Source organism: Patagioenas fasciata, chromosome 3 (genome assembly GCF_037038585.1).
Source record: "Patagioenas fasciata isolate bPatFas1 chromosome 3, bPatFas1.hap1, whole genome shotgun sequence".
Taxonomy (NCBI): Eukaryota; Metazoa; Chordata; class Aves; order Columbiformes; family Columbidae; genus Patagioenas; species Patagioenas fasciata.
In genome coordinates, this window is record NC_092522.1 from 44,237,349 (window position 1) to 44,261,939 (window position 24,591).

Genomic DNA, 24,591 nt, shown 5'->3' on the forward strand with positions numbered 1-24,591 from the left:
GTACTTTGTGACCCCCTTTTTATATACAGGTGAAAACTGGTTACTTTTCCTAGCTCCAGTTGACACTTTTGATCTGGCAAAAATAAGCATTCAACATGGCTGATATGTATTTGATATGTAATATTTTGCAAGTCATTCTTTGTTGTGTTCAGATGTGGTTTTCCCTTCCCTGCATTTTGAAATCCAGTAGTTCTCAGCAGTAGGATTAAACAGCCTCTCCAGGAATGCACCAGCTGTGTGAGTCAGTAGTGGAAAGCAGTAGTTCTGTGATTTAGTTGCAAAATTTCAGAGAGAGGAGCTGGCCATTGCTCTGCAGAGTTTTGTGGGTCACCTGGGAAAGCATGTTCTTAGTGTTTTGCAGATAAGCAAATAGAATTAGGGCTTCTTTAATGTGGGGATATTGGTTTTGTCATCTGAAGAACTGTTTCCCAATGGAAGAAAGGGAGATAATAAGATTTCATTCTTCAATGTGTGGGATTCTCTCTATATATTCCTTAGCCCTTAGTTTTTCAGAAGCGACCCTCAATTTCATCAAAGCCATATTTTTCAGTTCTGTAAACAAATGAAACACAGCAACAAGTGAAACAGAGCTGAAACTACTGAGGCTGTATGGGGATACCCTGGCCTTGATTATCTCTTGGAATTAACTCGATGCCTTAAAATCGCTAGACAGTTAAGCCATTAATGAACTTAAGCTATGCATTCAGCTCAGCTTGACCGGTAATAAGTTCATTAAGATATTCATTACCTGACATTAAATTTCTGAACAGTACCTTTCACTGCAAAAATATGGATATTAATTTAAATTACTATAAATGCATATTATTCCTTTTTCCCTCTGCCAGTGCAGAATAATGACTGTATGCACCAGGCACACAGTATATTCTTGTTCTGTCTCATGCTTCACTGTACAGTGTTTTAAAATTTGCTATTCAACCACTGTTCTGCTGTCCAGTCACTTCCTGCTAGCCTGAAAAATACAGCCTTACAAGCAAATGATCATCTGGCATCTGGAAGATGTCTTTAGAGAAGTCAAGTTGCTTTGGTTTGGGGTTTTTTGCTGCCATATTGATCAGCTCTTTCTCACTCTTGTCTCCTAATTATAGCTATTGATGTCATCTTGCCAGCAGACTCTAGGCAACCATTAGATACTTTTCATTTCAAAAGCAAGCAATGTCTTGGTTACAAAGAGCAAAGCTGAGAATATGCATGTATTAAGTTATATCTGATTTTACTAATTTTTCTTCTCCATAGTGTCTTTTGAGTTAACATCAATTCTATCTGTGATGGCTTCAGGCAGACAGCAACATTCTCTCATGTTGAGACCTTACAAGTACATAAAGCTGTTAATGTTATCCAGGATGCTCTCTTTTTCCTGTCTCCTGCCATGATAGTCAACTTTGTTGCAAAATAGTTGTATCATGTCCACTGGGATGTAGTTAATTTTCTTCACAGTACAGTACGGTACTGTGTTTTGAATGGATGGCTAAAAAATTGTTGATAACGCACTAATGTTTTGGGTACTGCTGAACAGCACTTTCACAGCACAAAGACCTTCTTTGTTTCTCACTTGTCCCTCAAATTGAGTAGGGTAGGGCAGGAAGGAGGTTGGTAGCGATACAGCTGGCATGGATTACTCAAATTCTGTAACAAGTGGTGTTATACTTTGCAATAAAAACTGGAGGTGGATGTGCGTGAATGACTTCCATGATGGTTGTTGCTCAAAGACTGACTGGGCATTGGTCTGCTTGTGGAAAGTGGAGAGTGACTGCCTTTGAGTCACTTGTGGATTTGGAGGGGGGGTGTCTCCTCTTTCATTCTCTTGTTAGCTGTCTTTGATCCACACGTTTCCTTGCTTTATTCTTCCTGCTCTCTCCCATGTGACACTGCAGGAGTGGGGAGTGAGTGAGTGGCTGTGTGGGTGTTTGTCTTCTGACCAGGGTCATCCCACCACAGTAATTTATGTAGGTGTAAATAATTTGCAGATTGGTGAGAAGCAATGTTGCTCTCCTGACACCTGTTTTGTGTGCCCATTGGGTCAAAATTAGCTGTATAACAGCAGATTGTCAGTATAATTTACATGTATATTTGAAGCTGCTGACCATAGGACCGGCAGTTCTGTCCCTTAGTCTCCAGAATTAGAGAACCTACTCTTTCCAAGCAATTTTTTTTTTTTTTAAATATTAAAACCATCAATTTGCAGTTCATTGTGAGACTTCTTGACTTCACCTTTTCATAGGCAGGAGTCTAATACCACTGAGGACAAGGAATAGCCTATCTTGTGGTGCTTTGTTAAATGGACATTTTTTAAGCTTGGTAAAATGAGTGAAAGACCTTTTCTATTGATTTAATTCTATTTGTCCACAATTAGTTTATGGCAAAGCCTCAGCCGTACTGTTCCTCTGTCTTTTAAGGAAACAGCCTGTCCCTTGAATCAGTTTTCTCCTTTTTCCAACATGGATAGGATTTTGGTTAAAGAATTTAGTTGACCAGATTTTGCAGTTTTTTGAGAAGCCTCTCAAAAAGACCTTCTCACTAAAATCAACTCTTCTGTGTCTTTCTTGTATGTTTAGCTGCAAATGCGCCAGATTATCATCTGTTTCTAACATCAGTTTTTCAGATGTTCTGTCGTTTCCAGAGATGGTTTCTGTTCAGCTGCCTGACTGCTTGCTGTGTCTCTTCACAAGATGTTATTGGGTCTTGCTGTCCAGCATTTTGGTAAAAGCTCTGATAATCCTCCAAACACTTTTTCAGAAAGTTATTTTATCAGAGCATCAAGCCGTTGGAAAATGGGAGTGCTTGTTCCTTCTGTCTTTACTATTTTGAGTGTCTTTGTTAATCTGTTCTAATACTGGCAAAAAATTTTTGTTTGTTTTGTGTGTGTGTGTTTTATTGTTGTATTTTATGAGGCAGTTCTTTCTGTGTCTTACCCAGTTTCTTGACTTTTTGTCATGTGTACCTGCATGATACTATGTGGCTACTTGATAGCATCTGTTTGCTGTTGCTCTTTTGTCTTTGCTTTGGATGGATGGAGACTGGATGTGATATCTAGGTCTTCTTTGATAACTCCCTAGTGTGCTTCAGATGGCTGCCCTTAAGGATTAGTTCCTGGGCCAAATCTCACACATTTTATTTCCATAATCTTCTAAACCTATTGCTGTTTTTCTCACAGAGCTTATAGTGGGAAGAATAGTAGCTCATGGATCTGGAGTCCAGGTATGTGTTGACATTAAGTATTCCTTGTTGCTGCTGTTCCTGTTTCATGGTAAAGGGAATCCTGATCTTGCATATGTCTTTCAGCACTGTGCAGGTCCATTTCTTGCTCAGTCTGTGATGGAGATGCATATTGTGTACACCTACACTTCTCAAGTTTTCACAGATCTGTAGCAGTCATTTGCCTGCTTAATTTCTTGCTCATGGCTCTTCATTTGGAGATGGGTTTAGTCAGTGCCACCTACTTTCATTTGGTGTTACAGTGTCTGGTACCTGAGCAAATGCTGTTGCTGTTCAGCTGGTTTGCAGTTAGAATTAATCCCTTTCCCAAGAACCAGCTGGTGAGGCCCATGTGTGGACTTTTAGAGTAGGTTGTATTTGTCATTGAGCTAGATGCAATGGAATAGTTTGGCATTCTTCTGGCCCTGTGGCTTGGGATTGTGCCACCATGTCTATCAGGTGCTGTGTCACCCAGGTACTGTGTCACCCAGGTACATGAGCCTTGGCCATCCGATGCCTTTCTGAACTTTTTCTTTCAATAGTACTTTGCCATGCCTCTGTATCTTGTCTGGAATTTTCCAGACCCATCCCTTTCTAGCATGCCTCTCTGTATCTGGCACTGGCTTTCTGAGAACAGCTTTGGAGGGGCATCATGATCAAAGGAAGTCCAGTAGGTCACACTTACCTAGAGTAGCCCGAGGGTTACACCAAGCCCTGAAGATCTCCTTGAGTGCTGCTCCGTTTCTCCACTACTGTCTCAAACTATTCTCAACATAGTGGCAGTAGCTTTGATCTTTCTGCCATTTCTTTCTCTTCCATCCAGGTTTGAGATTGGCATTAGGCAGACTACTGCAGCAGAATTAAATGTCTTTTATAATCTAGGAAGATTATGTTAAGTGTAGTTTCACATGGAAACAAAACTGAATTAGAACAACACAGCTAATGTTGTTATGTAGGAGGCCAAATACTAATGTATGTGTAATGATTAGCTGATTTTAAAATTGGCTGGTTCTCAGTGTATGCATTACATAGGCTTTTTTGTATAAAACCATGTTTTATTAGTACTCAATAGCATATATTGCGCTCATTCCTGCTTAGCTTAATGAAATCAATTCAAGTGGCGGCTGCAGGAGGAGCCGCCCCCGCGCTGCCGCCGTGGCCCCGCGCGGTGCTGGGCCGCCCCCTGCTGGCAGCCGCGGGGAACCGCCTGGGAGCGGCACCGCGGCAGCGAGGGGGAGGGAGAGGCGCGCCCGCCTGTGGCGGCTCTGAGGGGCTTTCCTCATGGTTTGAATGTGGGCAGATATTTCTGTACGAATAGAAGTTACTGGGGGAAATACGGTTCCGTTAACCATATTTCTCAGTGACAGAAACAGTTTGTTTGCTGATGAGGTATTATACTGATAGCAATTTCAGTATTTAAAGGCTGCATCCCATCTTCACTTAAAAATATTGAAAGAGACTATTTTTTTTTCTTTTAGTTAAAAAAAAGATAGGATCATATTTGGCTTTTTTGGAGACATGTTTTGAGTTACTTTGTGATGGAAGGATGTTTGGTGTGGGTATAAACAATGCAAAACAGTGATCTCTGTTTAGTGCTCGAAACACAACAGATGAAACCCTGAACTTCTTTAAATGGGACTCCTTAAACATCTGCTTCTTGCTTTAGAACATGATTACAGTTGTGTGCTAATTGCAGTGCTCAGGTCAAGCCATGCTGTGTTCTGAGTTTGGCTGCAGCACACTAAGAAACAGTCACGGTCTCTGCTGATCTTGATGACAGGAGGTGGAAGTTTCCCACCCTCTCAGGGCTGCTTAGCACCGCATTCCTGTGCCTCTCCTGCCTCAGCCATCTCCCCAGGGCACTGAGGAGGTTCTTACGCCCCTCCTGGCTGCTTCAGGTGGAGGAGTAGTGGTGGGAGGCATAGGGTCTCTGCAGCAATCTTGGACCCTCTCTCTCCACAACCGGTTTGGGCAGGCATGCACGTGCATATGAGGGAGAGATGGAGGCAGCTCTGTTTTCAAGCCTGTACCTGGCTGTGCTGTTTGGGCAACATAGAGGCCTAGGACTGTGTATAGCAGGATCTGGGGTGGTCCAGTGCGACCTGTTCAGTACAGTGGTTGGCAAAACCAGAGACTCTAGTTGTTGTTTCACAGCCCTTGGAAGTTGTTTCCTTGGATGCTGAATTGGTATACCACAGCAAAAGAGGAAGAACAGTTTCCAGGCAGCTGGACTCTGGGAGGCAGCATTTATATGATTTTTCAGCTGCATCTCATAGATAGGAACGCTTTATCCTTTTGTTAAAAAAAAAGTTTTTAATGTGATGGCATTTCTTTTGCAACTTTTCTTACCTTTAACTGCTGCTTTCGGCTCTTAACAAGATAAAGAAAAAAATATTTCTTTGAAACTTGTAAGCAAATTCTGGTCTTGATGGCAGTGTAAACCCATCATCCTCTGTGTATTGGTACTGTCAATTTAAATAGCAGGCATGTGCTGTGGACAGGGTGATGCTCCAGTTATGATCTGTGAGCAGGCACATCAGCTTAGGGCTGGATAATGCATGCAATCTCTATAAGAGAGCTAAACATTCAGGGCCATTTTTCAACCTTTGGTTGCTGCTGAGTAGAGTCTGAATTGGTAAGTAGCCTCTTCTGTTCCATAGATGCTATACCAATTTTGTAACCTCTGAATGTATTTCTACTGATTTGAAGTTACGTTCCTTCTGGTGTGGGGTCTTAAACTCTACAAGCAGAATTTTCCATAAAAGTTTTCTTTCCTACAAGGCCAGTAGAACTTCTTAATCCTCTATTTTAGCTTCAGAACATCATTTGAAATATCTGAGGCTGTGGTTTTATATTCGTTCTCTTAGAGAACAGGATTTTACCACTGGCAAGTTTAATTTACATTAATGTATGAATTGTATGAGCGAGGGGGATTCAGGACATAGCTTATATGTGAGATTTTTGGCAAAGCTGCTTGCAAGGTGAAATACTGTTGTCTATGTGGAAGAATAATAGACCGGGGGGTGATGTCTTCGCTTTTGGTGGTGTTGGTTGTTGATTTATGTGCTAGCTGTTGATTTGTAGATCCAGCAAGCCTTGAAGAGGGACTGGATTGAGATACTTCGCTGTTCTGCCTGTCTCTCCCTCTCTCTCTTTTTTATTTTTTTTTTTTTTCCTTCCTCCCCATCTCTTCTCCTTGCTTGCTTGCTTGCTTGGTTTTTTTCCCTTCTTCCCTTCTTTCTTCCCTTCCCTTCTCCTCTCTTCTCTTCCCCTTCCCTTTCTCTTCTCTTTCCAACAACTTAATTTTTCCTGCAAGTTCCATTGCTTTCCCATGTCACCAATGAAACCGATGGGCAGTGAAAAACTAATACTGACATTTGTAGTTGTGTCATTTGGCTTTGGAGTTCCTGTTCGAGTTAGATTTTTTTGAAGGAATGGAGAATTTTTGTGTTTCTCAGCATGTGTTCGGTTGAATTTTTTAGCATGTAGAAGTACAGCACTTTACCAATTTATACTCGGTGCACTTTGAACATATTTCTTCATATCTGTGCTGGATAGTGACTTATTTTTTGGCAAGAAAAACCACCACCACCAAAAATATTTGATTCTGAAAAAAACAGTTGGGATAATGACAGCCAAAATATACAACAAGCTGACAGGATGTTTGAGAAATATTGGACCTGCTGAAAAGACCAAATCAAATGGAAGAGGAGCTCTCTGACGTGCAGTCTTGACATTTGGTCTATGAAAATAATGCAACAGTAAAACAAAATAGGAATACAGTTCTTGGTTACAAGGAGTAGTATGTCTCTTGTGGCTCTGGTCATTGGACAGGGTTCGATACAGAAAGGTCAAAACCGCAGAGGTATTTGCTGCCATATCCATTCTCCTGTCTTGCATAGGCATCTACCTACTATCACTGTACTTTTTAGGAGCATTTCTGTTTGCTCTAATCCTTTAACAATAACTTTCAGAATTTGTTGTTCAAGTTCATGTGGCCAAGACAGACTAAACTCTCTACTGAAAGTATTTGGGCTTGGGTTTTGAGCTACTTGAGTGCCTTATTGTGTTGTGCTCTGCTTTACTGCTTTCCCATTCCTGTTGAAATGAATCCTTAAAATGAGAAAGTGCATGTGATTCTGTATAGATTTCAACTATTGTGATGGATTTAGACCTTTTCTGAGAGGGAAGATTTTGGAGAAGGAATGGGAAAAAAAAATTTGGTTTGCTGAAATATCAGGTTATTTAAAAATTCCAAGTCTTTTGTTGATACATTTCCTATTATGTGTAGGTTTCTTTGGGGTTTTGTATCTGTTGAAGTTCGCTGACTTTTAGAATTCCTGCAGACATATGTAACCTAGTTTATCTTCATTCCACAAAGTCCAATAATAATTTATGGTTTTGTCTTATTGCTCATTAGAGCTGTGATTTATTTTTAACTATTCATAGCAAACTGTTCATAGGTCTTTCCATTATTTATTATAACCTACAGGGAAAGATGCTGCTTCATAATGTTAGGGAAAATTTGGACAGACTTAGAGTGCCGTAGGAGAGCCATAACTGGATGTCCCTTAGGCTTTGTGGCATCTCAAGCAAATGCAAAATGACTCAACAGTTCTGCATTTAAAATTATTAGGACTTCTTATTTAATTAAAAATTGAAACTCACCTCCCCCCCGCCGCCCCAGCTCCTGTATTCAGACAGCAATCAAATGCCAAAAGAAAAGAAATTCTGCCAGAGCAAAAATTCCGTTCTTTAATGTTTGTGCATTATGTTTGGAAACTCAATTGTTGTGAATTGAGAGCTCTAGTGTGATGGTTTACACGCTGCAAAGAACATTCATGTGTGAAATAGAGTAGATCTGGCAATGCAAGTTATTTTTATCACAAAAATAGATTACTCTTAATCCAGCTTCAGCTTTTCAGCCTCATTGTGTGTTCCTTGATCACTTGGAGCATTTGAGGACTTTCTTATGTCATTGTTTAAGAAAAGCTGTCTAAATAAGTGTTTATGTGGCCTGCTAACTGCATTTATACAAGTGCCTAAAGAATGTGATCAAATGCCTTTGAGAGCTTTCTTTTCATTTTTAAAATAGCCTCTGAAACATGGAGCTCCTGATGACAGCTAATCTACTGAGAGGGATAAAGGCTGGCAACATATACCTGCCCCTGCATAAGTGGGTTGGAAGCAGTCAGCAAGAATTAAATTAAGGGGTTTAACTCAAACTTGGGAGGAAGATATTTTCTCCTTGTAAACAGGAGAAATTCTAGACCTGTCCAGAAAATTTGCTTTGGATCCTTTGCTTGTGGATCCTTTAAGAACTGAAAGCAGTAGAGGGACAGGGAGAAAGTATTTCATCTTTAAGGCTTATGTAGATGTAAAAGTTGAAGTTCACATTTAAACTATTGCAGTTATACTAGTACACAATTCTTTGCCTTGGTGGACAGTCCTTTTCTTCTCTCTGTGTTTGTGTTGGAAGGAGTTTAGAATAAATGAAAAATGTGGCCTTGTTTTGAAGCAAGAGTGCTAATGCTAAGTAAGTCAGTTAACTTGAGTGATTATTTTTTTCTGTCTGTATAGTTGTATTGATAGTTCTTATTCTCTATAGAAATTTCTTTTAGTTGAATTTAGGAGATGACATTTGCACTTGCATTGAGGAGGTGTGTGTTTAAAATATGATAAGACTGCTAGAATTCGCTCTGAAATTTGCATGCATTCAACTAATTCTTAATTGTTCAGCAAAAAAATGGAAGCATCTTGGCTTCATTGACTGAAAGGCAGAGTTGGAAATTGTTTGCATGTAGGCATAGGGTCGTATCACCCTGTTCCATACATACTTTGTGTAGAAAAATAAAGTGGCAAGATTCGGATGCACATCTTCATATTTAGCATCTGATCACCATCCCAACAGATATCTTTTGTGAATATAAGGATTTCGGAAATGTCAAGGATTGCAGGAAAGGTTTGCACAGACTAGCAAGATGACTGAAAATATTCTGATGGAAAAGTGTTTATTTCTAAAAGGAGCAAACCTCTGAAGCCTGATTCACTGCAATTGAACAGTTTAATGGAATTGTCTTTTGGGTCTCAGGGATCTTAGAAGTGGAGCCTCTCTGATGGGAACCCCTTCAGCAGTCTGACTAATGCGGCTGTATGAGTTGTTTACTGTCACTGGGCAAGTTCTGCTGTGGCACTGGGCACTTACCAGTGCATCTCCTGCTCCATTCATGCTACTGAAACTGCTCAAGGCAAAGTCTCTGTAGACAACATTCTGGTCAAACAGTGAAACCAGTGCTCTCTGCTGATTTTCTTTATTCTATAAACTATCTTATACACTCTTGTCCATCTCTTTACACTTTAACTTGCTATGTTTTTTAGAGGTTGAATCATGGTCCCTTCTTTTGTTTACATCAGATAATCTCATCTGTGAATACAAATCAAATTCATCTTTGTCATGATGGCTTGCAAATTAATTTCTTTTTTCCATACCTTTCTTTTTTAACCAGAACTGAAGAGAGCTTCTTGTGGCTATTCAGCTAAGTATCAACAGCTCAACATGGCTAAATGAGACCCCCTGTAGACTTCCATACTGTTGTTTCCCTGTCACTCTGGAAGATAACCTAATCTTGCTGTGGTGTCTGTAATGCGTGTTGTCTATTACTTTGTTATATCTCTGCGTTCAGAAACACCATAGTGTTATTAATGACTAAATCTTATTTCTCTACGTAATTTCTTAAAATAAGTTCACTGCTTTTTTTAACAAACAAGTAAAAAATCCATCCAACTACTCTTCACCTCTTAAACAAGCTTGCTCATTAGGCAGTATCCTTTCTTCAGGTCAGTCCTGTACTCTCATAACCTTTCAAACAGATTCAATGAAAATGAGTATTGTATCCTAGCATGAAGAGAAGAAAGGTATGATCATCTTTTCTGAATTTTTTTTCCTTCCTTGCACAGGGCATAGTTTTAACTTCTCTGGACTTTTATAAACTCCTAGTCATTGCAGAAGTATCACTCCACCCTTTGTTATCCATGCATTAAAATTTCACGCTCAGTCTTATGCTGTCTTAATAGAGTGATATGCTTGCTTCTTGAGAGCATCTCCAAGCCTCCAAAGCTTCTTGACAATCCTTTCTTTAAAACTCTTTGGTTGCAATGCCCAAAAACTTGGAAATGGTCAGGTTTCTGGGATATTAATATATATATCAAACTTGCCAGTATTGTCTGGTTTGGTTCCTTCTGCCTCCTCCTTTGTTACCTCTTGCTGTGTTCTTTGGTGGCAAGGTCCATGGAGTCAGGACTGCACAGCAGCATCCTGGGTTGTCACTGAGGACATTAAGATGGTTGTAGTATTAACTAAGTAATTAATCATAGTTACAGCATTGCAGAGAGATTTCCTGGTGTGTGTGTACTCTTGACAGGAGTCAGGGTAGAAGTCTGTAATAGAAGTGCCAGTTGATCATTTAATCCCTTTGGAATTTACCACCTTATATTTGTATGTGTGTGGTTTTTTTTTTTTTTTTTTTTTTTTAAACCAACAAAGAGCAGCTACATTGCAAATAAAAGATGCTCTCCAGTAATCTGATGTGGCAGTTGGCTGCCTCTCAAAAACACTGTGTATTTTGGCAAAGTTAGGAGCTTTGGCTTAGGAAGATCCATGTTTGGAATAACAGGGTGTGTTGCAAGTCAAAAATCAGGTATCTTGGCAGAGATGTATGCATAATCTGGCACGATGCCTTTCTGCACTGTGCCTAGCTGTAGCAAGTACTGAAGTCCCTTATGAACAATATATGAATCTTGTTTTTGAGGGGAGGAGAGGGGAGAGGAGGAGGGAAGAGTGAGGCAGGATTTATTTTAACATTTAGTGGATATAAAAAACAAGTATCAAGAAGCAAAACATTTCCATGAAGCATTTGCTGTGAAAATTCTGCAACTTCTTGTTGCAAATCCCTTTATTGCTTGGATTGGCTGATTTCCAGAGCATCAAGGCTAGGAATTGAGGGACTGAAATATAATCAGTGGTGCTACATTTTAACCACATAAAACATTCTCTGCTTCCAAAGCCTCCGGTGTCTCTAGTAAGCAGTGCAACAGCAACAACTCCTTGCTACTGGACTCAGAGACGGGGAAAATACTGTATCGGAATGGTAAGAAGCTCTTTAATTTTCAGCAGATCTAGATGATAGCTTTGAAAAGAATGTTTAAAAGGTGATGATGAATTAGTAGGGATCAGTATTTAAACCAAGAAAACGGTGTGCAAGATACAGTGGCATAATCAATATTTTGCTGGAAGAGATCAGGAAAGCAAGTTGGTGACAAATATCTTTGGCACTGAACATGTTGTGCAGCTTATATAAAATCTTTTAAAACTGAGAAACATTGCTGACTCGAATTTGATGTAAAATGTAAGTCTGTGTACTTGTTTTGTTGCAGAAGGACAGCTGCATGGGCTTTTAAAATAATTTTGCATTAATAACCACAGACGGAGACTTTATACATACAAATATAAATAAACCCATGCTGATTGCTTATGCAGGCTGTATGTTGATATGTTTTCTTTTGTTGGACTTTTCTTTTCTCTGGGTTTTCAGTCCATGAAAATCTGTTACTCAAATTGTGTTTCTGTAGTGTAATTGTTCGGTGATAAAAATAAGCAAGGAAAACTTTTTAGGGTAGTGATTTTATTCTTTATAACAATTTAAATTTTCTGATCTAAATATTAAAACAATTAATGTACAATATAAACCACATAAATATAAAATCTGAAATTATTGTAAGTTGATACCAATCCTATTAGTAGCTTAAACAATGCCTGAAGATACAATAAAAATACCAGTTTTCTAGGTATTAAAGAATTCGAGGAGGGTTGCAAATCTTGGGAGTGCTTACTCCCAAGACTCATTGTCAAGACTGTTTTTTTTTTTGTTTTAATTGGAATACATATCAAGCCAAATCTGTTCTATGAGAACTCAACCATTCATTTTAAGTGCATACTAAGTCCAGGAATACATTGATTACGAAATTACAGTACATCAGGCTGAAAGGAAAACAAATTGCTAAATAAGCCTGAAGAATACTGAAATATGCTTACTTGACAGCCCAGCTGAAATGTGGGAAATTATTCTCTTTGTGATTCAAATGGAAGAGGAAATTTTTAAAAGAGAAACTATGGGAGTTTGAAAAGTGTACAACAGATGTGAAACTGTGGCTCATTTGGTATTTTTTATCTTTCTTGTGTATTTGTTGTTGCTCAGCAGTATGAAAATGAGAATGTAAGAAATGAAACTATTGCTGAGCTCTTGCTGGTCTTTTCATTTCTTCAGTGGTTTTCCTGAGTGACAAAAAAAAATACTGAAGTACAGTAGATAGTAAATCATATTATCTTGGCCTATATATTCCAGCTTATGACTGTAAATATACTTTGATGTCTTAAAGGTTTTCTTTTTTTCCTTCTCAACATGCAGCATAGATTACAAAATCAATAACTGAATGGCAACCAGGTTGTAAGCTTCTTGGAAAGATGTTTAGTATGAATCTAAGCACGGTTGTTGCTATTATTATTTATGTTGTTGTTTTTATTGTTATTATTACTGTTTTCTTGAGAGAAATGCCCAATATTGAGTATCCATTAAATGCTACTGTGGTAGTGAAAAGACTTCAATATATTCTTGTTTCTTGTCAGGAAAGAATGATCTCAGAATTAGTATTACCCTGTATCTAAATTTTGGTACAGGAAAACATTGGACAGGAGATCAGTCTGCTTTTCACTATTGAAAACACAGAACTTAACTGATAACAAATGAGGTTAAATATGTTTCCAGGTGTGTGATTTCTTAGTTCCTATGTAAGTCATATACAGATACGCTTAATTAACAGCAAATTAAGTAAAACATTTCCTTTTAGAAACATAACATTCAAGTACTGCCACATATTTCCTCTTGACAAAGTTTAAGCCCAAGATAACTTGCATTGTGCCCTGCACGAGATGGGTTAGCTAGGTAACTAGTGCAGGCAGCTCATGAGGGACCTATTTCTTTCTATTTGGATTTCCTGGGCAGGGGTCTCGCATTTGTTGTAGAAGAAAAAAAGAAAACAACAAAGGACCCCTTGCCCAGAGACAAAATTTTAGTAGTTATCAGCTATGTAATAAATGACATGGCTAGTCCAAAAGGAACAGTATCTTTCTTACAATTTTAAAATTATATGATTTCTTTCAGAATGTAAAAACTAAATAGTCTGAAAGATGTCAGTATTGCAAGCTGTCAGGTGCTTTAGATACCCAGGTTTGATTATTCAAAGTCTAAGGCACAAAAGTAAAATTACGAATAATGTACCAGCTTTACTTGAAAAGTTGTAAACATCACTATTGCTGTGGTAAATCCTAATAAAGTATCATCTAGGACTAGTGCAAGAGATGCTGGGTACCTTAAAGTTTGTTTCATGTGTCTTTTTGGTGCAAAATTTTAAAAAGCCTGCTCAACAATTTGATATATCATTCATTCAAATTAATTTAGATGAAATAATTTTTTAACTTCCTGTGGCTGAATACAACTTTGATAATCTGCCTGAAAATGTAATCCTGTATTTAAAGATGTATACTATAAGTATGTAAGCTATGTAGTTTATATGTAATATGAAGTATGTTTAGGGAAAGAAAAACAACTTTGTCCCAGCTTTGGAAGTGATTCAAGATTATTATCTCAGGTTTTACTGTTTTAGTTTTTTGCTTTATTCTACTGCCAATTTTGTGGCAAAATTTCAGATGAAATTTGTTGCAGTACAGCTTTGGTGAAATTACAGGTTTCGTTTATATGTTTAGTACTAACTTTCATGTCTCAACTAACTTTGGGCACAGTTTGGTTCAGGTGATGTGTCATAGCTGCGTGACAGGCTGTTTACCTCACCAGTAAGTCTGTGCACCATTCTAGAGTGAGATACACGCTTGAATGCTCCACTAATATTGTTTGTGAAGGACAAAAATAAGCACTTTGATGGTTAATTGAAATGTAATGCTGAAATATCTCCAGACACATAGTAGAGTTTATTCATAATGAAGTAAGCTTGTGTTTTGAAATCTCAGTGCCCGTGCTAATGGAGCCTAAATACTTTCAGTGGTGGACAAAATATGACACCAGGCAAAGTTTATGAAAGGCTTCCTAAACTAGAATAGTTTTTTAGTGGTGGATTATCTTTTTTTTTTTTTTAAAGGCATTTTCTTTTGGATTCATTATCGATAACACTCAGGTTTTGCTCATCAATATCCATCTTTTATACTGTGCCATTACACTGACAGTACAACTTGAAATTAGTTGTTTTCAGGAAGTTATAAATTGATTGCTGTGGTATTAGCATGTCTACTGGCTCTGTGTTCAAGACGGGGTTTTATTTCTTCATTCATGTGATATACAAATAAACTATTCAAAGGGGATGCTTTCAGCATTAATCTGTCCTTCTGGCTTTTATCCTGTCATGCCAGCAAAAATGAATGTTTGGGAAGACGAAGACAGGGGAAAAAGTCAGTCTGGTCTCTAGGTGAAGTAATGGATAGGAGCAGCTTCTTGAGAAATAGAACTAAAGCCAGAAGGTGGCTGGATAATATATATTTTTCTGCATCTGGTTAATATTCGTATTGCCGTATTTGCAGTTTTTTAAAATATCAGGGCAACATTCTGTTGTGCATGTATCTCATGACGTGACAGCAGTGTGATATTTTGCTGCATTGTAATTGTTCTTATACTTCGTGACCATATTGAGAATACTGAAAATAATCAAGGTTGATACTTAACTGTGAACCTTTTACACAAAGTCTTGGAGAAGACAAAAGGGTACTGACAACTTTGTACCTGCTTGATAGTGTGCAGATGTAAGAAGAGAGAGTTATGGAGTTGTGCCCTGAAGGATGTGTTTTCAGGGCTTGTATAAGCAGTGTGCTCTGGTCAGAATTGAGACTGTACAATATGTAGTGGTGGGAGACATGACGCACAGTTTGACTGGATTTCCAGGCTTGCTGCACTACACAGAGTGATGATCAGAAGCTACCATACCTAAAGTAATTCTACAGATCTTGCACTTGAGTTTTCAGCCAACTGTAAATCTCTTCTGAAGAAAACTTTATTTAAATATGTTTTACAAGGTTGCTGTGTCAGCCAGGGATGTGGCTGCATAGCCAGGCTCTTGTATCATCTGATAATGAAGTCAGCATCTCAGAGGTGAGTGCCGTCTGCTCCACTGGAACTGTGCTAGAGGATCCACTTCCCTTCTGCTCACCAAGATATGCCTTGGGTATATGATCAAAGCTCTTGGATCCATGAAGATTTTGGAATGAAACCAACATCAGAAGGTTGTCAACCTCCGATGTGTAGATCCTTATTCAGTCGAAGAGGGTAGATAAATCCTTTGTTGAAACCCACAGCACTTCTGCCTCCATTGTCATAGTAGGATAGCTTTCTTAGTAGTCATGGCTTTATCTCAGTGGTGCTAACCTTTGGATAGTTCAGAGATGTTCTGAGACCATGGGTTGCAGCCTTTTCTCCCCTTATATGATGGAATGTGGCTTTCATCATGAGACTTCTATGTGATAATTCTCCCTGTCACAGGATAGTAGGTGGTGCATGTGTGTCAGGCTTCCAGGCTAGAAGCTGCTGACATGTTCCTTCCTATGGCTGGACATACACGTATACAGTAACAGGGAGAACAGGTTTTGGCCATATAATGGGTATTTATTTGGTCAGGTGATGGCTGAGACTGGAGATTCACTTGGCAAAAATGGCAAGGAGAAGAATGCTGTAGAACTACACCTCTGAATTTAACTTTTTCCCTGTCAATACTTTTAAAATTTTTTGTTGAGGTCCTTCCTGTTCAGAAAGCAAAAATCCATGTGATGTATAGTTTTTATCAGCATTAGTTTTGGAGAGAAAGTATTGGAGGAAATATACTTGATTTGGCCCAAGCACACTGTCTGAGCCATTGCATCTTGAGTAACCAAAGAGCTACTGCTCTGCAGACCTCTGACTCATTCAGCTAAGAATGAAGGATCTTCCAGTGGCTGAAACTGGCCTGCAACATTTCTGTCAGAAAAAGAAATGTTTCTTTTTTCTTTTTTTTTTTTTTTTTAATTCGAGGAATAGAAGAGTCTAATTTTGGAGAGTGCTGAAAAACTCCGTGATGAAAAAGTTCTGTAAGTCAATTGAACTTTGTTAGGTTCATTTCTGACTCCACCAAACTTGTTGAATGCAGTCTGTTAATTTTCTTGTTTTTCTCTCCAGTATTACAGAGGATCAATCACAAAAGCAGCACTTGCATCTAATAATTCTTCCACTATCGCAGAGGTAGAGAGAAAATTGGTTTCCTTGCACATGCAAGGCATGAGAAAATGAGTTCTATGCGAGGGATGAAGACAACCCACTAGGAATGCCAAAGGCAGAATATATCAAGGTCTCTGCCAGCATCTTGGGCTGGTTGGACTGCGTTCCCTTTGTTCCTCAGTGCTGGTGTGGTCCTGTAGCCATCAAGTGATGGGCAGTTCCCTCATCTCCATCTGCACCTCCCGTATGGCTTCTGTTTCAAGGTCATCCGTGTATCTATAATTCAAAGCTAATTGCTCTGTTTGGGCTCCTAGTAAGCTGCAGAAGAACTTGAAATATGGAGTCCTGGAAGAATCTTTTGTCTTAGTCATCCTGGTGCGTTTGATGGCTTCAGTGTTGGCAGGTAATGGCTGTATTGCTAGGTTCCAAGAATGGAAGCAGTCTTCATTTTGGATTAACAGTTTGGTGGAAGGAAAATAAAAATATTAGGAAACTGTTATTATGGGTGTAGTTTTGGATGGATTGAGAACACATGCTGTAAGGTGACAGCATTTCACTCCTCTGATTCTGGCAATCACAGATTTATAGTGTGTGCCATTGCACAAGCCCATTGCTTGTTCTTTCCATCAAAGAAAAAAGCAAACAAACACCAAACACCAAAAGTATATTTAGGTACTTTACTTAATATAGGGAGCAGTACTGCAATCTAATAAGGCATACGCGTGTATAGTCAAGTGCTTGGAAAAAATACATCTAAGAGAACACCAAGAGCGTGCTTTGTGCAGTTTTGAGTGCCGCAGTGTAAAAAGGATATTAAGCTACTGGAGTGTGTCCAGAGGAAGGCCATGAAGTTGGGGAAGGGTTTGGAGAAGAAGCCGTATGAGGAGCAGCTAAAGTCACTGGGTTTGTTCAACCTGGACAAGAGGAGACTGAGGGGAGACCTCATTGCGGTCTACAGCTTCCTCACAGGGGGAGGAGGAGGGGCAGGTGCTGATCTCTTCTCTCTGGTGATCAATGGCGGAACTCGAGGGATTGGCAGGAGGTTGTGCCAGGGGAGGTTTAGGTTGGGCATTAGGAAAAGGTTCTTCATCCAGAGGGTGGTGGAGCACTGGAACAGGCTCCCCAGGGAGGTGTCACGGCCCCAAGCCTGACAGGATTAATGGAGCAATTGGACAATGCTCTCAGACACACGTGAATTCTGGGGTTGTCCTATGCAGGGACAGGAGTTGGACTCAATGATCCTTGTGGGTCCTTTCCAACTCAGGACGTTCTATGACTCCAGGAAAAACATGAGTCTTTCTACTGTATCGATTTCAAAACTCCTTGACATCATGGTAAATGCAAACAATCTAAATAAATTATTTTTGATCTTGTGTATCATAAGAGAGCACATGCATTTCTTTTAGTTCTTATAGAAGGAAGTTTATTAGAATCTATATGACTTCATGTTACATGTCTATAGCTGTTTTTGATTTGTTAGCATATCACAAGTCCCCAAAGTGCTATACCTCTTTCATAAATTTACTAATGAAGCTGCCTTCACTGTTGATTAGAGTCCCTTTTTAGTAAAAGGAAATGTAAAAATATTTGTAGAAGCACCTGGATGGTGAATAAAGGCTAAAAGACTGCTAATGCATGTTGATGTAGAATGACCTTAATTGGATCACCAGCTGTAGCAGCCTTATGGATTCTCTAGTGCAAGTTTATGGAAGTAGTGCGTTTGCTGTGGATTATTTTACTGGTCCAAAACCAGTGAAATATTCACTCTGATCTGTGTCGGTGGTGGGGAAGCACGTATAATATATGCTTCCAGTCACTGATGGAGAGAGAGTAGGAGGATTTTTCATGAGCAATATAATTAAATGCATGTATGTAAAAGATACCTGCAAGATGCTGCTTGAGAAAGTACTTTATAGAAATAGATAATTATAGGGAAAAAATACTTCTCTGGAATGATAGTATGTATTATTAATTTACCAGTGGTGTAAAGGTTTGTTTCCTATTTGTAACACAGTATTTTTTTCTAACAATCTTCCTGTCTTCAGAAAGGAAGTTTAAATCAAAATGTTTCATTGGGCATTTTACACTGCAATTTTAATGCAGATTTGCTCTTGCAGAAGTATGGGAACCATGAAAACTTTCCAAAGACATGAGTTTTCTTGTCCGTTTACTACAGTTTAAATAGTGTGTATGGTTGCCATTGTTGTGGATAATACCCATGTTTCATTAAAGGTGTCCAGAAGTGATGATATTAATTCACCTGCTGCTAAATACTGCCTTATACAGAAAATAATTCAGAAGTGACTCAGACATCAGAAGTGTCTTCCCCACTACTCTTCCATTTTGTGGGGAAAGAAAAAGGCTTCTATGGATTTTATTTTAACTGCCTCCAAACAAAGCTGTAGGCAGTGTGTGTGGTAACAAGAATGGACAGCTTAGATGCAACTGGAAACTCTTGCTCAGAAATATCCACTGTGAGCTGTGCTCTTAGTGTTGCCCAAAGAAATGTTGAGGAGGAGTTGCTCACGTCTCCCAGGGGTGCTCTGTGTGTTGACCCTCAGCTGGGAGCTCTGCTGGGAGGGCCAGGGCCAAGGCTGGTGCTCATGCCCTCCCCTGGCTGTGCCCACCACTGGTGAGTATTTTGTTTTGCTAAGGGGTTGCTGTATAATTATTTGCTTCCAGGACCGACTGAAGAAATGCATTGGGGAGTGTAAGGTGAAAATGCATTGGCACAGTAGCTTACTTTGGGGAGGATTCATTGAAGCTATCAAATAACTTTCCTCAACTATTATTAAAAACAAAACAAAACCAACAAATCAACAAAAAAGCCAGTGCAATCCATGTCATTATAACTGAAAAATCGAAGTTAAGCCATTGTCCTCTCTTTTAAAGATGGGCTCCTTCCAGTTTGCTTTACTGTAAATTTTCCTACTGAGTAAGAATTCCCTTAGGATATTGCAACTGTCTGTGCCATACGGAGATGACATAATAACTGGAGTTGAGCAGTCTTGCCATTTTGCTTTCCATTTTGGTATTGAGTGTTGCACAAAAAAAACAGAGCAGACATTTTGATCTAGATTGCATCTTACTGACTGGGGGAAGGATGGTGCGTTAAGTCAGCGTTAATTTCAAAGAGAAATCCTCACCAAAATCATGAAACCAAATTTCTGTCAGGTACAAGAGGTTTTATAACTTAAACCTATATGACTGTCTGACTTTAAAATAAGTAGGTGCTGTTGGTTTTGATGGTCAAAGTGAGACCTGCAGCTGAATATGGCAAACTTGCAGAATCCAGATACGGAGATCCTGTCCTAAGCTAACGTGGGTCTCTTGTACTTTCAGTAGTGGCATGTATATTTTCTACTGAGTCTCTGATCTCAGACTATGTTGTGTAAATGTGTATGCATTTTTTTACATCAAAAGTATGATTTCTGAATGGACAGTGTACTCTAGGGAAATGGATACAGGACATAGAAGACTGTGCTTAGTTTAAAACTTTTACCACTTTTAGTGACTGACACTCAATAGGCTGCAGTAAGAAGCATTTAATTTATTGTGTTATAGACACTCTTCCATCTTAAATTCTAAAATAGTTGTTTCCCGGAGGAGGCTTGGAATATAAACTGATGTACCTGACAGTTAATTAAAATTCAGTGTTGTTTGTTCTTGCTTAAATTAGTGAAGAAAAGCTTCTAGGAAACACCATAGAGAATAACATTCTGAAGATTTCAAATTATTTTGAAAGATGAGAATTCCCATGACTCAATTCCTTAAAGAGCTGAAACATCATTCAGATGCTTCTTTACCACCTGCCATGTTTTTTGCATTTGTAGAGCGAGTATTTTCTCTCTCTCATAAATAAATAAAAGGAGTGAACTGCAGAGAGATCTTCTTATTTCTTTTTTAGACAGCAGGTTGTTTTCTGAATCCTAGTTAGTGAACTACATGCACGTACTATTTCTATTATAGCATTGTAACCCACCTGGACAAATGCATGCCTAGTGGGAGTCCAGTTGTTTCATTAAGTTACACCAGGAGATGACTGGTATTGTTGTACAAACCAGAGAAAAGCATGTGTAATTGGTTTTGTTTGTAATATGAAATCACTGATTACCCATTTAATGCCATTTTCTTTCCCTTGCACACAGCTTCCCGCACACAAAAAGACAAGACAAAAAACCAAACCAAAACAAAAAAAAACCCATCACAACACAGTATAAAAATAAGTTTTAAACTATGACAATTAGGTCTCCAGATGTCGATTCTTTGTTTTAGAAAACTGCACAAGAGCTTATCTGTTCCTGAAATGAAAATGATTTAGATAGTCCAAAATTTCCTTTATGATTTTTAGGGTGTGCATTTCGTTTTTCATGTGGTAATTAAAATTTCTAAGTATTTTTAAAAATCATTGCTGCACAGCTCATTACAGAGATCTCATGCTTGCTAATACTGACAAACAGAAGGTGATATGACAGGCAAAGCAGTCAGAGCACCCGCTCTAGGCTTGCAATGCAGGATGTCCATCATACAGAGGGGAATAGCTGAGTTGGATTTATGCAGGGTACTGACCACTTTGCCTGTGTTATTTCCCTGTTGCCTCTTTCAAGAAATGCAGCTGCCTACTGAAGGGGAAGGTAAAGGCAGTTTTCCAAGCTTTCTTGTTGTGCTTGTGCTGTTAATTTCACCTCTAAATCAGGCACTGTTTTAAGCTGTCCTTCATCTTATGCACTCTAGTACAGTAGACTGGATTCATCATGGTAGGCAGGCATCTCTAGTCTTAATGTTTAAATTTAGAGTCTTACCTTGCTCTGATTTTTGAAAGGTCGCTTCTGCTTGAGTCTAACAGATGGTGGGTGCTGACACATTGGCAAATCAAGCCCTTTCTATACTTTAAAATGAAGTCACAGGTGGAAAAGAGGAATCTTACTGACTGATATTCCCCAAAATGTAGACTGACTCTTGCATATTTTGCTAGAGGTGCAGGTAATCAAAACAGCTGCAGCTCAGAACACCTGGAAGCTGTGCAATTCTTAAATGTCTAAATGTATATTTAATAATCTAATTTTAAGCAGGCAGATTTGATCATTTTGCCCTTGGTTACCCAGGAAACCAGCTAATTACTATGCATTAGCTTCAGCACTCGGCATGCAGCTTTTAAAAATTTTTTATTATAATTTTTCTTTTATTTTTCCTAAACTAGTGTTTATAGAAAGGACTGGCTTGACAGCTCTGGCAAATGAAATAGTCTGCCTGCCCACGGAATATGTGCTCCCTAGACAGTGGCAGTCCAAACTTCCTCATGCTGTTTTGTCAGTGTGCTACAACTTTTCTGCTGGGGGGTGGAGAGAGGAAGAGCTGGAGGAGGAGGTAGGGTCCTTATACCATCAAGTCTTTGCCACCAAAACGTGTAAGATTTGTCCAGCACAGGAAACAGTACAGCTAAAAATTGGATGAACTCAAGCTCTGGAAACCTATATCCAGTCTGCAAACCATCCTCAGGATCACAATCTTGATCCTACTGCTGTGTCACATTTGGCATTAGTGACAGATGATGTTCTGAACTAGGCAGAGTCTTCCATGCTCAGTGCAGAGGCAAAAGGATTTTTAAAGAGTTCTGGTGCTGAAGCCTTCAGCAAAAAATCCTAGGATGGTGTTTGTAAATTAGAGGTGGAAGTGGGAAATCTGGCAATTTCCTCTAAAATTATAAAATTGTAACCTGTTTTTCTTCACTTTCCAAATGCTGATCAGAGTATGCACAGTTTATTACTTCAGTTTGTCTTAGTGATGGCTTTTGTTGAGACAGATGTATAATAAGAATTCTGATAACTACAAAACACCTAAAACTCTTGGAAAAAATGTTCAGTCCGTCTTTTCAACAAATATTTGTGTACTTGCTTTCCAAGTTTCCAGGCATTCTGGTTCACTTAGTTGGTAGCCTAAAAATCATGGAAGATCACTGACAGAATCATACTGCTGTTCTTTAGTGATCACTGAATTAAAAATGTTTCAACAACAATAACAAACCAATAAGCATGAAGCATATCCATGACATCTTTTAACTTCACAAACACTTTACTCTATTATGGCTGAAAACTGAACTATAGAAGGAATGTTCACATTATTCAACTTCAAGCATCTGGCTTAAAGAACTACAGTGTTTCATAATCACTGTTGTTCTGTGCAGCTTCTGTAGTTAGGAGAGAGGTTATCCAGGAAGTTGTCAAGACCGTCTCTAGCCATGCTGTTTCTTAAACAAGCTAGTCCAGGCTGCACATTGCTGACCTGCCTCAGGCCACACAGCCTCATCCTTTTCCTCCAGTGTGTGCCATCCCTTGTAATGAATCAGTTCCAGGAGTTGCTTGCTTGAAAACTAATCAAGATTTTTCAACTTCTGTTGTGGAAAACATTGTCTACTGCAGGGGAGAGTTTTGCAGACTTCTATTTGGCAAGGAATCTGTCATTTGGCTCATGAAGGCAACAGTATTGCTAAGCATAAATAAAAATGACAGTATAAGATTTTAAGAATAGAAAAGAAAGCACTGGAAATTACTTTCTGGTCATGAAAGTCATTTGGTGGACTCTTGTTCTTTGAATGCAGTTTTGAATTACTGAATCATTTTTCATAGCTCTTTTTCTTTCAGGTTATACTTTCAAGTTCATCGCGAAGTTCTGAGAAAGAGCTGTAAATTCTGCTGGTTTTCCTCCTGCAGACTGTAAATACAGAGATGCTTACATTACTGGTGCTCTAAACTTATGAACCTTTTCTGCATCTAAATTCAAGATTCATTGCTGCTTTTAATGTTAGTCTAAGAAATGCATGGTGAATTAATGTAACTTTAATTGTACTATCAGCACTAGTCTCATAAATGTTACATCTTCTTTAAATTAGGAGAAGCAGGAAGAGTGCATAGGAGAAAATGGAAAACATCTCATTCATCATGTTAACTAGAATATATTCTTCCTACCTGAAGAATCAGTATTTTTGAAGGCAAGGACCACTATGTTTTGCTGCCTTGATGCCTATTAGGGGTTCTTAAGTTTTAGAAACCAGTAATCCAGAAAAGAATTTTGTAGTGGATTTGCATTTGTAGGTGTCAGGAATGTGGGTCTGTTATAGAGATGTTAAAATGTATTTATAAATTAGGAGTGAGATCTTGCTTCATGGCACTGTGAAAATTTTCAGTTTTGAAACTTAGTGAACTGTATTTTACTGGTGTCAACTGAGAGTTCTGTGAAATTGTAGAAGAGACTAGATTCTTTTTACTCTGAGATTGGCCAAAGAAATAGACAGAAATTGCCCAGCTGCAATGGATTGCCTGTATTCATTTCTCCTCTGTGTTGGCCAACCACAGACATATTTACATTTTACCTAACCGTAAGATGGTGATGGAAGTTTTCTTCCCTATGTGGTTTATTAGTTGCTAATTCTGTTTAGTAGAAATCTCTATCAATTACAGCCTTGTCAAGTTTCCAGTGGGACTAGCAGAACTTTTTCATTCACCTTAATTATATCGACATAGTGACTTTTGTGCCAATTCCATTAAATTCATTGTGTTTTGCTTCACTCAGTGACATTGAGTGTAGGATTCGTCGTACTTACTGACAGTCGTACCAATCTTTTCTAATTGTACCAACTTGGAGAGCTTGAAACCTATCACTCTACTCTTTTTTTTTTTCTTCCCAATAGTGATGTATATCTCTACCTTTTGTTACAATAGGAGTCTATTCAGAATAAGCAAATACAGACTTAGTATAATGCGTGTTAGAGGCAAAATAGAGATAATTCTGAGGACTAGACTTAGGTGTCTGTGAGGTACTGCCAGAATTAATTTATCTTCCATTATTATTTGGGAAGAAGGAACAGGCTGTATAGCCGGAATACATACTACCTTTGTGTATGCCGTTATGTAGACTCATTTACATTACTGCTTGTGTTTCTATGAAATACATAGGTATGAAATCACAGAGACCCATAGATATCAGAGCTGTTCTTATGCTAGACAAGCACTACTTTTTCTTGCTAAACTTAAGATAAAAAGCAAACAGAAAATCAAACTACTGTCTTTATGAATCT

At 38.7% G+C, this 24,591-nt stretch overlaps 1 protein-coding gene across 3 annotated transcripts in view; it reads left to right on the forward strand.

Annotated features, from left to right (window-relative positions):
• PLD5 (phospholipase D family member 5) overlaps positions 1-24,591 on the forward strand; it is a 175,347-nt gene that overhangs the window by 23,759 nt on the left and 126,997 nt on the right. The window contains exon 1 of one of the 3 annotated variants that reach the window (XM_071806222.1): positions 11,035-11,360. The exons of the other annotated variants lie outside the window; for them this stretch is intronic. Within the exon in view, the coding sequence (XP_071662323.1) occupies positions 11,358-11,360 (3 nt within the window). The 5' untranslated portion in view covers positions 11,035-11,357. Of the gene's footprint in view, positions 1-11,034; positions 11,361-24,591 lie in introns of those variants that run through there. 3 annotated transcript variants of the gene reach the window in all.